General features: G+C 41.2%; 1 protein-coding gene across 7 annotated transcripts in view; it reads left to right on the top strand.

Annotated features, from left to right (window-relative positions):
* Positions 1 to 13,863, top strand: part of CFAP54 (cilia and flagella associated protein 54) — a 308,490-nt gene that overhangs the window by 24,798 nt on the left and 269,829 nt on the right. For all 7 annotated transcript variants that reach the window (XM_019515046.1, XM_019515044.1, XM_019515049.1 and 4 more), the window contains exons 5-9: positions 4,458 to 4,601; positions 5,223 to 5,336; positions 5,432 to 5,533; positions 11,224 to 11,422; positions 12,562 to 12,657. In XM_019515046.1, the coding sequence (XP_019370591.1) occupies positions 4,458 to 4,601; positions 5,223 to 5,336; positions 5,432 to 5,533; positions 11,224 to 11,422; positions 12,562 to 12,657 (655 nt within the window). The remainder of the gene's footprint in view (positions 1 to 4,457; positions 4,602 to 5,222; positions 5,337 to 5,431; positions 5,534 to 11,223; positions 11,423 to 12,561; positions 12,658 to 13,863) is intronic.

Here is a 13,863-nt window from a genome sequence, read left to right as displayed (position 1 = left end):
CCAGTTTAGAGAGTTGCAAGAATGACTTGAGAAAGTGAGACAGATCACCCAAGATTATTTAGAGAAGTTAAGCCAGTCAGAAGTAGAGGTATGATGAGGGCACCTGAAGGAGAGAATTGCAGGAAGATAATTTGATTTTAGTCATTCTGCTGGATTGCACCAGTAAGTTAGTCTCCAAGTGGCAGGGTCCTTTCAGGATACAGAGAAGGGCAGGCCCTATGAACAACGAAGTGGACCAGCCAGGGCAGTGAAAGGCTAAACAGATTTATCATGTGAATCTGTTAAAGAAATGGGAAAAGCATGAAAATTACTTGATGGACCCCAGAGAAGTAGAAGAAGAATGGTCTCTAGCGGCTAGAGATTCCCAAGAAGTGGGTAACCCAGTCCCCATGATTGGGACACAGGTACCCAGAGAAGGGAGGGAAAACTGGAATAGCTGGCGAGAAGATTTAAAGATATATTTACGGAAGTGCCAGGCTTAAAGGGACTTGCCACCGGATTAAACTAGCCCAGGGCAAGTGGTGAGGGAATGCTGGAGCAGTTGCCCCAGGCCCTATATGTACCAGTGTGGTGGGAATTAGAACATATGGTAGCCTGGGGCATCATTGAGGAATCACAGAGCCCCTAGAGAAGTCCCCTTGTGGTGGTACCAAAACGCAATGGGGCCATCCAACTCTGTCAGTTTTAGGAAGGTAAACACCATCTCCTTGTTCAACGCTTTTCCAATGCTAACATTGAAGAAATGCTAGAGGGGATAGGACAGGCTGAATTCATCTCGACACTGAATTTGACAAAAGGCTACTGGCAGATGCCCCTGGCATCTGAGGACAAAGAGAAGACTGCATTTGAAACCCTCTGGGGCCTATACCAGTTCATGCACATGCCCTTTGGTTTGCATGGGGCTGCTGCCTCATTCTAGAGGTTAATGGACAAGAATAATTAGCCCATAAAGAATATGCAGTGGAACATAGCCCATCAAGAATATGTGGCCGAAAACTACGCTGAGCTGGGCTTTGGTCCTACAACCCTTTTGTTTCTGTATAGAGCACCAACCTGGATGGCTAACCATTGCTGCCAACTTCCTCTTAAGACTGAAACATGTTTGATAGCCAATGGTGACGGAAACGGATAAGGAGAACTGTGCTGGAGTACTGTGTCCAGTTTTGGGCACTGCACTTCAAGAGGGACACAGAGAATCTGGAGAGGGTTCAGAGGAGGACCACTTGCATGATTAGTGGTCTCCGTGAAAGACCCTATGAGTGGAGGTTGAGGGATCTGGATCTCTTCAGCCTTTACAAAAGATTGCTAAGGGGTGACCTTGTAGTCACCTGAAAGTTTATCAGGGGAGGACAGCAGGGAATTGGGGATGTGGTATTTACCAGAGCGCCCCAGGGAGTAACTAGGAATAATGGGTGCAAACTAGTGGAGAGTAGATTTAAGTTAGACATTAGGAAGAAATTTTTTTACAGTAAGAGTGGCCAGAGTCTGGAGCGGGCTTCCAAGAGAGGTGGTGCTATCACCTAACTTGGAGGTCTTCAAGAGGAGGCTTGACAATCACCTGGCTGGGGTGGTCTGACCTCGGTCTTCTTTCCTGCCAGGGACAGGGGGTTGGACACGATGATCCACTGGGTCCCTTCCAACTCTATAATCTATGAGAGTGATGGCCCAGCTGCAGCTAGGATTCCACAAGGTGATTTTTCACTAGGAGGAAGGTGTGTGACAGGGTGAGAAGTCCACTCCATCATGCGCCACCAAAAGAACAAAGAGAGGTTTACCATGCCAAAGAGCCTGACCCAGGAAAAAGCCACGCTGAGAGCCCTGCATGGTAATTAGCACAATCAGCTGGGAGAGCCGGCCAGGCAGTGAATGGAATACTGCAGCTGGCCTCACAGCTGATCGGTGCAGGGATTTAAAAGGAAGCTGACTAGGCGGTTAGTGTTAATCAGAGTGGGGAAGCTATCCCAGAGGCAACCCGAGTGAACATGGGGAGATGACTAAGGGGACTCAGGAGAGAGTCCTGAAGACTGACTTACCTGCAGAAGCAGGGAGACGAAACACCTATGGCGTCCAAGCCAGCGAGTCCAAGTCCAGCAGGTGCAGGCAGCCATTCCAGGGATCTAGAAGGAAGAAGAGATTTCAGTGCAGGGATTTAAAGGGAAGCTGACCAGGCAGTCAGTGTCATTCGGAGTGGGGAAACTACCTTAGAGGGAACCTGAGCGAACACTGGGAGACTACCTTGAGGAATCAACCAAGGGGACTCGAGAGAGTTCTGAAGACTGACTTACCTGCAGAAGTGGGGAGACAGGACAGCTGTGGCGTCCAAGCCAGTGAGTCTGAATCCAGCGGGTGCAAGCAGCCATTCCAGGGATCTGGAGGGAAGAAGAGACGGAGCCGATTGGTTATGTGAGCTTGGGGCGTTGCCCTAATTCGACTCGATCCTGAAAGATAAAGGTTGGGATGAACTGCGAGATGTTTGGCTTGGGACCCGTGCCGAGAAGAATAGGGCAAGTGACTGAGGAAAAGGAACTGGTCACCTAGAGACGGATCAAGGAAGCCCAGGGACTGAGACTCCCACAGTGGAGAACTGATGCAAGTGAAATCCTAACATCTGGTGGGTGTGGGCAGGGTATGGGGTGGTGGAGCTCTGCAAAGTGAAGCCAATCTTCTGAGTTATAGAACTAACGCCAACCTCATCTCATGAGTGTATTTACCTTTTGATTCATTCCTGTTTCCATCAAAGTCATGGCAGGTGAGTTTAAGGAGATTTTCCGGTCCACCATGAGAGGTAGCAGTTATTTTGGGAGGACTCAGTCAGTCTTCCATACCATGTAAACTGTTGTACCTTTTATAGCTCTACGTTATAGCTTTACTTTGCTTTATTGACTAAAATATTTCAATTACACTAGGTGAGAAGCTGAGAATATGGCCATTTGCGTTTATATTGATAGACGTATATTTAAAATATCCATAATTTAATAATACATAGTCATAAATTAAAAAAAAACAAACCAGATTTTTTTAGACAGATGTTTGTACCATCCCTGTGGACAACGCTTCCCTGCCCCCCGCTACCTGCTGCCCTCCAAAACCAAACTATACATTGTAACTGTGTTTAATAATTGAGGAAATAACAGTAATACCAGCTACACTCCTAAAGACAAGCTGTTGTTTGGATAGTTTATTATATGCTATCTAAATTAGGACATAAATCAGCATTTACAGCTATTTGTTTATATGAAAGGAATGATCCTTTTGCTGCTTTTAAAGTAGAGCTTCAGTGACACCCAGTGGTTTGATGTTTTATTGCTGAAAGTTCATTTCTCATGAATATCTCAGAAGTTATTCTCTGGACATTTTAATTTTTACTGAATACATTGAGTACTTTAATAGCATTGAGTTTTTGCCCAACCTTCAATAGAACAGCCCTTGAATCCACCTGAATCCAATTACTAGTTTATTTCAGTCTGTAATTAAGAATAAATCCATGCCTGTTAATAATTGTAAAGCAGAAGAGATATGAACATACTAGTACTGAAATCAGAAGCGACCTCATACCTATTTCTACTTTCCTATGCCAATGTGGCTTATATTACACATGGACTTTTCTTCCTGACTTCTGAAGAAACATTGTCAGGCTAATAATAGAAGCATCCAGTTCTGTGAATTAACTTTATTTGGGGCCAATTTTTTTTCAGTACTTCAAAGTGAATGCAAGGGGAAAATATAGTTAAATACTGAGGTGTCATTCTGTAGAAATCAAGCTAAACAAAATTTTAGGAGAATTACGTAGGTCAAGAGAGAGGCCTGGATCTCTATGCTCTATTTCGGATAGTGGAGTGCAGTGTGTTCATCACTTCTTAAGAACTGTGCAGTACTTTGTTGGATTGGTCATAAAGAATTTATTCTCTCAGTGTTCAAATCAAAGTATATTTTTCCATGGATTGGAATGATCAATTTCCTACTTCGTCCTTCCATCAGTCTCTGGGATGTTGGGTGTCTAAGGAACCTCCTGTAGTGCTACATGTAACTAACTGTACAGAAGCTAGAAATTGATGTTCCCAAGTGATGGGACATGTCCTAGCATGGCTGATCTGCTTCATTGGGTGAAACACACATTGTCTGTTGATGCTGTGGGACCATGGGCAGCATGGTCTCCCAGGGCTTCAGGAGTCTGGTCCTGCACATCCTGGGAATTCCCACACAAAATTGGGCCCTTCAAGTCCTGGGAACACCTGTTTAGCAGAGATGTACCCCCAGAAATCTGCATACTAGCAACTTGTAGTGGTACAAAGGCTACTGTAGCACTACGTGTATAACAGCTGTCCATGGCCTTAGTAGAAAGTGCATATCAGCACTTGCTTTGATCAGCTTTCCAATGTAGCTTGATGTTTACATAGTTAATGCATTTTACTGGTCTCTTTATAATGTTTAATTGTAACTGGTTTTCCTCAACACAGGTTCTGGAATATTTATTATGGGCCAGTGTATGCATGGAATCATCAGTCCCACTTTTATCTGTACACTATTTGACATGGAGAACCACTCTTTACACAGCAGTTTGTCAGTGTTACTATGACTGCCGAGCCAGCATCCATGGAGAGGTATCCTTATTTATCACTCTTACACTTGAATTTTCAATCAAACGACAAAAGAATTAATTATTTCAATATTCAGTCTCCACACTGCCTATGCCTCTGTCTCTTCCTGTAGCCTCTGCTCCCTGCAGCCTTTGTCCCCTGCCTGCCTCTCTTAGCCACTGCCCCCCGCCCACCTTCATCCTCTGTCCCTTCCTATCCTCTGCTGCTTACTGTCAGACATGGCTCGGACTCCATTCCCTTTTGTGCATGAAGCATGTGTAGTTTTGGCCACAGGATACTGCTCATAGTCAGGCAGGGGCTGGTGCTCCTGTGTGCTCTGTGTGTGGAAGGAAATGGAGCCAGAGCTACACCTGATGGTGAGTGGTAGAGGTGGTGGGGCAAGGGCTGCTAGGGGAAGGTGGAGTTGGGGGACAAGTGGTTGCTGGGCCCAGGGCTGGAGTTGGAGCCACAGCAGTTGCTGGCCCTGCTACCCCCTGCCCACCTTTGTATTTGAATCCACAATGTGCTCCCCATGTTGAATTCAAGTAAATTTGGTAAATAGGCAACAAAATTTAAGATCAATATTATGGCTGTTGCCTTATTTACATGGATAAATTAGCTTTTTATTCATTTTTATTTTGTAAGGTATTTGCTCGTCGTGGTCTGAGTAAAATTGACGAACTAAAGCAACTGGAAAGTGCGAGTTCTTCACCACAAACTTCAGAAACAAAAAATGTATTTAGAGAGGCCACTATTAAGGTACAAACTTTTAACAGTTTATAAAAATTGCAGTGCAAAAAGCAGAACAAGCAGAATATGTAATAGTTATTTACTCAGATACTTCTCTGATTCAGATGGCAGTAATGGTTTTCAAGCGGTCGGTATATGAATCCAGGAGAAAACCCAAAGGATATTTTCGACCAAAGTTAAGAGTTAATCTAAAAGAAGCACAACATGTAAGTTTAGAATTGTTATGATTCTCTCTCTTCCCTCTTATCTATTTATTATTTTTAAATATGTTACAGTTCATACGTGGGCCCATAGCATTCATTATTCAAAAACAAAATATTTTTCCCTTTTCTGCCTCATAGATAAATTATGAACTTTAATATTAAAGTTAAACTCAGAAGGGTTTTGAGGGAGAAGACTCATAATAATTACTGTATGTACTCGAATCCAGGATGAGGTTTTCCCCCCCTCACTTAGTACAGGGAAAATAAAGCTCTGTCTTGGTTTCAGGTACCAGCCTGTGGCAGGCAGGGGTTCAACTCTGGCTTCAGCTCTCACTTGTTTGGTGAGAAAGGGGGCCTGCAGTCAGGGGAGTGTGGGGAAGGCCAGAGTGTGGGAGGGGAAAGGGGGAGACCCTGTGTGTGTGGCTCGGGGAGAGCACAGCGGAGACCATACAGCCTCCTGCACCACAACTGCTCCCTGCCCACTTGTCTTCTGCTCCAGCTCTGGTCCTTCCAGCCTTGCTGGGAGCCACCACCGCTTCTCTGTGGCTAGCCTGGGTTAGGCTGGGGATGCCACTCCTGCTGACTGCCCTGGAAGATAAGCGGTGGGGAGAGGGAGGGTGATAGGCACAGGTGGCAGGTGGCAGGCACAGGCAAGGAAATGATGGGGACAGACTGCAGCGGGGAGCAGAGGTGGGTAGGGAGCAGAGGGCAGACCCTGACATGAGGGTGCAGGCAGCAGGGTTTAGGTACTGGGTGGGGGGCAAACGGTAGGGGGAGATGGGGGAGCAAGGGAAGGGGGTCTTCCCCTTGTCCCTGCCTCTACTTTTCCTGTCATAGCAGTGGAGGGGGGACAAATTTAAGATGACCTTCCACTAGATTCAGTACATGGCAAATGATAACAAATTTATAATTTTCCATGTATAGAATCAAAGTATACATGGGGGATTGTATTAAATACAAAGTCATCTTGCATGTGAGTAAATATGGTACTTTAATAGGAAATATAGTCCATATTGGATTATTTAGGGTTGGTTCTCGTTAGTGATTGTGTGAGTTACTTATGCAGGATAAATGGTTCTTGTAAAAGAGCAACAACTCTACAGTATTTAAAAATAATCTAATTAAAAAAACCCACCCTTGTTCAGTTTGTCCCAGGTGTATGGCCCTTGAATACACCTCTCTTGTGTTTAATTACATTAAAGATTCAGTTCTACATCCAACAACAGCTACAGCAGATTTTTGTATTTGCATTGCATAACTCTTCTGAAACCTTCTTAAATATATTTTTCAGAGATTGCTTGTGCCTCCACAGGATTCCATGGCTTAGAGAAATTAGTGCAAAGTATAAACTAGCCTTTGAGGGAAATAATTATTTTTCCCAATTTGCACTTCATGGCCAACATTTTAACTGTCAGAGTCGAGTGAGAGGAATTACAAATTAGTTTAGTGGGGGAAGAATTTGTGCCCAAAAGCTTGCAAAGAGCAAGTTTTCCAGCTAGTTAGTTGGTCTAATAAAAGATACCACATTTGCCCAAAGAGCCTTGCCTATGTCCTTAGGTCAATACAACTACAAGCAACAACCCTACATTGGTTTAGAAAAACACTTACTAATTTTTTTGCATACTTGCTTTCTTTGGACAGCAGCCAGACCCAATTTATTAACTTTAGTAACTACATTTATTTTCATTCTATTATATTCATAATGATTCTTCCATGTAACTTGAACAGTTACTCTTGCTTTTATGTCAAAACGTCATTGAATTCAAGACCTTTCCTAAAGGCAAGATTCCCTGTAGCTGGTGCAAAGAGGAGCAGAAAAGTCCCTTATACTCCAGTCATTATTTACTTCAAGAAGAGCAGATGGTAATTCTGCTGCTTACCTTATGATGCCAACTGCGATTGAGGCAAATTTATTTCTTGCTACAGCCCAGTAGGAGCTCTGATACGAGAAGCCACTGAGGAGTGGTGCTAACTGCCACCCTCTCCATATGTTTCCTTGCTTATCAGTATTTCCATGTATTGGGTTTCTTTGGTACCTCATAGCCCTTTCTATGGTAAGAGAGATTGCAGTCATTTTGCAGACTCTTCTGATGGAGAGCTTTATGCTCTGAACTTATGTTAGAGATTAGACTGTCATAACTCTGTAATTAATTTTTCATTTAATGAATTCAATTCTTGCTTTTGGCAAACACTACATCATCCAAGACCATGGTTAAATGTTACAGTAGCAACCTTTAGATGGGATGACAGTCAAAGGTCCTTTCAATCTGAATAAGACCTTCAAGGCCAAAGTTAGAAATCTCATTGCCTCTTTTAAAAGAGAAAGGGCAAAACTCCTGTATCTTTGTTGAAATTTATAATAGTAGATTCAAACATACAGAGCTGAGAGAATGGTTGCTAAGATGTTTGCACATCATCATAAAGTACTGTGGAATAATCTATAATCTGGGTATAAAAGCACTGTATAGGGTAAAAACCCCAAATTAATTCAGAGTTAAAATGAATTTTTTTTGTGTTAAATAATCTTTTATTAAATATTAATAACACACACAACTCATTATTTCTTCTGTACTAATAGAAAAAGATCTGTAATGAATATTAAGCATTATTAAAAATTGCGTACAGATCTTAAGAGAACATTATGAATATATGGGAGTATTCATTTCATGTTGTTTGTTTAACAGCAAACCTATAAATCACATTGTCAATGATACATATATAATGCATTAGTATTAAAGCATATCAAGAGCCTTAATGTCAAATACCTGGTAATTTTAGTCACAAATACTATAATGCTAAGCTACAGTATAGATGGCATAATACAGCTGATCCAAAATTTACTTATCTGAAATTCCATGTTACCCAAAACAAGGTCCTAACCCTAAGTGTTTTCAGTTAGGTATACATTGCATATGTAAAGACTACCAGCTAAATTTCCTAAGGCTATTGAGCTCAATAAAAGTTAGGTGCTTTTAAGTGATGGCCTTCTAGTCCTAATAAACCAGCAGATTTTCATGAAGCCTGTGTGGTCTCCAGTTGGGGTTTTGACTCTGGTGGCTTGTTATCAGAGTCAGGGAATAGTCGAGTTAATAATGCAACTCTGAAAGGTTTTGCGTAACTGTACAGTACCTGGCATTATTGAATATCTGCCTTTAAAAATGACTGACTGTTAGTAATTAAGTTTTTTTTTTTATAACTATGTTACAATATGATTTTTGTTTCCACCACTTGCTATGCCTATTTTCCTGGCCCTAGGAAGAAGAGGTATTGTGTTTTTATATTTTTTGTTTTTAAATGTTTTTATAGATTTAGATTATATTTGCACTTAATTTATACTGGAAAATGAACATTGGCAAATCAGTTTTACTTTAGTTTGTATAATTTTTTCCTTTGTAATTTGCCTTGAAAATAGTACATTTTAAAATACTGTTATTACTACCAAGTTGAGCTCTACCTCCACTCCTGCTCTTCAAGTTATTTATGTACTTATTTAAATGGCACTAGCATTCTGAACTAAAATTTCCAAGGGCTATACATCAATGTAGGATTGTATTTTCATGGATTTGATTGCAGGATTGGGACTTCGGTCATTTCCCATGAACAGTGGAAAGAAAGATTAGGGAAATAATGTAATGAAAAGGTGTGTTTTAAATTTAAGATAATGTACTTTGGAAATATTAACCCTGTGGACATAATTATAAGGAATTTAACAGAAATATTTCTTCTGTTTGGAGCTGTCAACAATATGCACCCTTCCCAGAGCTTCTATATGTTGTTTATTACCACCCTCCCTGTAAGAATGACTGTCTTTCTTTTGAAAGGATAAGTAGCTAAACTAATGAGTTGGCCTGGCTGAAAAGATGTGCATATATAATTTACTTTTAAGGAATCCAGCCTGTTATCATCTAGCCTAAATTCTGTTAGATCTGGCACAAATCATTCTCTCTTTGATCAGATATACACCTAAGCTTGCCTGAATTAAAATGCCTAATTTGAAAGTTAAAATAAGAGATGTGGGTCCAATGCAGGAAGAAAATAATACCATATTTACTGAAACAGAAGACAGGTTATTTTTCTGTAAGTAGCATGGTGGAAAAAAGTCCTTAGTCTTCTATTTGCATACAAGGAAGCTCATTAAATACATTGTCAATTATTAAACTGCTGCCAAAAGCAATATGTACTCAGTAAATGGAAACCAACTATGAAGTTGATGAAATGCAGCCAACACTGAGCATGACTATAAAACACATGGTCCATATGGCAAAACATTCTGATGGGAACCTACCATGAGGAGACTCTTTTAAAGTTACGGTGAGCCAGTGCATTGCATGTATTTTGACTTTCTCATCACTCCCGCAGCAGAGCTGTGCCTTTCTCACCCACTTCCAATGATTCTTGTTTCTTCATCAGCCTAAAATGTCTGGTGAACATCACCGAACAGTGATGGGAACAGTCTGGTGAACAGGGTCCCAAACAGTTCACCCAGAATCTCTGTGTTGTCCCCTCTCTGTCTGTTGCATATGATTAGTGTGGCCCTGCCCTCCATGAGGTGGAGCCAGACCAGGTTGCCCTGAGCCTCACCTGTATACACATTTTTATAGGGTCTCAGGACTTGTGACAAGAACACCTGTTTCCAGTCATGAGTGGGGGCTAATTAGCCCATAGCTCCTTTGTGGGGGAGCATTTGGAGTACACACATCTATCAAGCAGTGTTGAGCTGTGGGTTCACCGTTGTTTGAACTACTTGTTGACTCTGCTGGGGCCCAGCCCAGTGAACCGTATGGTGTATCATGAGCCTTTTGGCTTTGGACTAATGTGACGCATCATATGTACTATATATAAATAGATACAGAAGTGCTTCTTAAAAATGTGTTATGGACTGCCTTTGCTAAAATTCGCATCAGTTTAAGAAAAGATAAAATGTCTCAATTCTGAATGAACTAAATTTATGGGTACCTGTAGTAATTTGTCAACGTGGTAAATTATTTTTATTTCAAGGTCACTTTTGCCCATTACTTCCATGTGCTCAAAAAGGACAGGGTCTGACAGGAAGAGGGGAGGAGGGAGGGCAGTCACTTGACTCCTCCAGATTTATTTTCCCTGCTCTAGTGGTGAGAGGAAGACAAATTCAAAGCAAATCTTCAATACTTTGATTCTATACCTGGAAAATTCTAACTAATGTATATATTGTTCACATATAGAATCTAATTATTGCGGGGGGGGGTCATCTAATATTCAGGCCCCAGTGGCCCAGCACTTTGCCGCTGATTGGCTGCAAGGACTATCTGTCATGCGGCCCTGTTCCTTTCAACCAGTCAACAGTGAGGGGTGGCGGTGGCAGTCATATTGCCATGCTGGCAACCTTCTCTCCCCTCCCCCACGATGGACTGCAGTGGCTACAAGGACTGTTTGGCTCCCCAGAGGGAGCCAGCATTTTATTTTCAGTAATTTTTTTTTTTCAGGGAGCTCGCCAAAAGCATGGAGCCTGTATTTTCTTGCAGGCCCCACCTGAAATCACAGTATCCGCAAAAATTGCAAAATTGCAATTTCAGTAGGTCCCTAATTATAGCCTATAATTTCTTCTATTAAACTTTTACTTAACTTATCATGGAGAGCTGTTTTGCAAGAACTGTTTCTTTTTATAATTCATTAGAAATATTAGAAGACCTAACAAGTACTTATCTCTTGTTTAGCTGCCATGGCCTCGTACTGTTACAGAACGGCTGCTGACAGAAATGTTTGATGGTACTTCAGCTCAGTTCCTTGCCATTATAGAAGCATTATCTGATAGTAATAGGCGATTGTTGCACACTGCACCCTCTCTCCCTGAGGAACCTGAGATTCGTGATGTGATTTCAGAGCTTTTTTTTGCAGGCATGGAAATCCTTTCAGGTAATGGCATAAAAATATGTTTGTAAAGATCCCTGAACATAAATGTTCCTTCCTTCTTCAAAATAAAAGAAATCACCTTTAGAAGTATATGTTTCAGTGACAATAACAATCCTAAAATAATTGAATAGAATAATTTGTGTCTTCACAAAATCTGACGTAAGTACATAAAACATTGAGTGAAATTCTGTTCTTTGTTATACTTGTGTAAACCTGGAGTAACTGCACGTGCATCATATAATGCCTCTACCTTCTCTGCACAGGACAGCACAAAAATGGTCTTTGTGATTAGCCAGGGTTAGAGTTACTGGATATGTTCTTACCTGTGTCCAGTCACTTCAACATAAATGTTGTAGAAAGCACTGTGGTCAGTAATCTAACACATAAGCTGAAATACTAGGTGTCAGTGGGCTGCATTGTAGTCCTGTACCTCATGGTGACTTACATCTCCTGAATACAACTTAATTCCCTATCCAGAGTCCATTTAGACAGGCTTTCCATGAGAAGAAATATACTTCACTGTTAAACAATATGTTTTATTGATGATCCTGTTTTAGAAAGCATGCACAAATCCACTAAAGATGGTATTAAGACTGTAACCAATGGCTCCATATTCTTCTTGGGATGTGTTGTGGTTTTTTGCATGAAAAACTTGTCATGAGGCTAGATCTTTAACAGCCAAATTCTAAATTAGTCATTATAACATGTCTGCCTATAAAATTTCAAAATAGTACCCGAGTCCCTGATTCTTGGATAGGACATGACATGACTTAAAGTTTATTTTCATCTTTGGGTAGAAAGAATAGATTATTTTCTGTCCTTAGTCACACCCTTACATCCCAGTTGCATAAGTGTAAACGAGTAGAGAATCTATCAAGGAATATTTATCAGATAAAACAGATGTTCAGTAATACAAGTGAGGGGCCAAATTCTGCACTGCTTAACATTCTGTATCTCTTCATTTAGAACAACTTGGTTGTATATAAGTAAGGACAGAACTAAGCCATAGAGTGGAGGATGTTTTAGTAACAAAATAACATGTTCAGGGTAAACTGTACTTAAACTGTACATAACTGTTTTTACTTAAATAAAAAAATAGCAGATGAAATAAATTGTATAATGATCAATGATCTATATTAAAGGTGGAGGCAGCAGTACCAGTACACAAGACTGTACTTACATTGACCCTTCTGGTGTAATAAATGCATCTTCAACTCTTCTGCAGCTGATATTAACAGGTAAATTTGTTTAAGTTTTCAAAGTGCTTTGGACTCAATCACATGCATTCTATAGATGCTGATTTCCATTCATATTACTAGTACTTGCATCGGTACAGAGTTCACAAGTTTCTGCCTCCTAGTAAAATATATATGGAGCACTAAGGCATTTGCATCTGATAATTACATATAGATCCTATTTTAATTTATACTAGTGCTATTACAAGCATTACTGAAGTAACAGCTTGTAAATATACAGGCATTATAATATTAATACAATATTACCATTTTGAACTTAAATGGCATGCTCTTTCAGAGATCTTAAAATGTCTACACTAAGCTAAATTCTGATGTATTTATGAGATGTATTTACGGGAGGCGAATAGATCAAAGTGCTCAAATGGTTCTATGCGACTACTGTTTTTTGTGGGGGTCAGGATGATATAGCCTTAAAAAACAAAAAACAAACCTGCAACCAAACACTAACCTAATACACCCAGCACCTTCTACCAAGGTAGTGCTTTGGTGCTTACTGATAATTTTGCACCCCTGGACTGCTCCCTGCTGAATGTATAGCTAAAGACCGTGTCTAGGATTTTAGGTAGTGCATGAAACTGCATTCTGCCTAGCTTCAATTTCAGTGCTGTTGAGGGGGAAGGGAGCAGAAGCTCCTTAATTTACTGTATGTGTGTTTGCAGATGCAAGAATGAAAAGTGTTTACCCACCTTAGCACAAATTCTTAATGTTCTTAAAAGTAGTATTTTGTATATGTTGAGAGGGAGATTTGGGGAACTATGGTTGCATGTGTGTATACGCACTTTGAAGTCATTTTCTGAATCATAGAATCAATGAGTCGGAAGGAACCTAGACAGATCATCTAGTCCGACCCCCTGCCCTGCGCAGCCAGAGGCACTCAGCCCCGCGAGCGGTCATAAGACCCCAGCCAGGTGCCTATCCAGTCTCCTCTTGAAGATCTCCAGCGAAGGTGAGAGCACCTCTCTGGGAAGCCTATTCCATGCTCTGGCCACCCTTACTGTGAAGTAGTTCTTCCTAATATCTAACCTAAACCTATCCTCCCTCAGCTTGTGGCCATTGTTCCTGGTGACTCCAAGGGGGCCCTGGTGAACAGACTTTTCCTGAGTCCCTGCTGGTGGCCCCTGATAAGGTTGTAGGCAGCCACAAGATCCCCCCTCAGTCTCCTCTTGTGGAGACTGAAGAGATTCAGGT

This window comes from Gavialis gangeticus, unplaced genomic scaffold (genome assembly GCF_001723915.1).
Source record: "Gavialis gangeticus isolate Ggan-Ray unplaced genomic scaffold, GavGan_comp1, whole genome shotgun sequence".
Taxonomy (NCBI): Eukaryota; Metazoa; Chordata; order Crocodylia; family Gavialidae; genus Gavialis; species Gavialis gangeticus.
The sequence above is the reverse complement of the archived record's forward strand: the minus strand, read 5'-3'. Positions and strand labels throughout refer to the sequence as shown.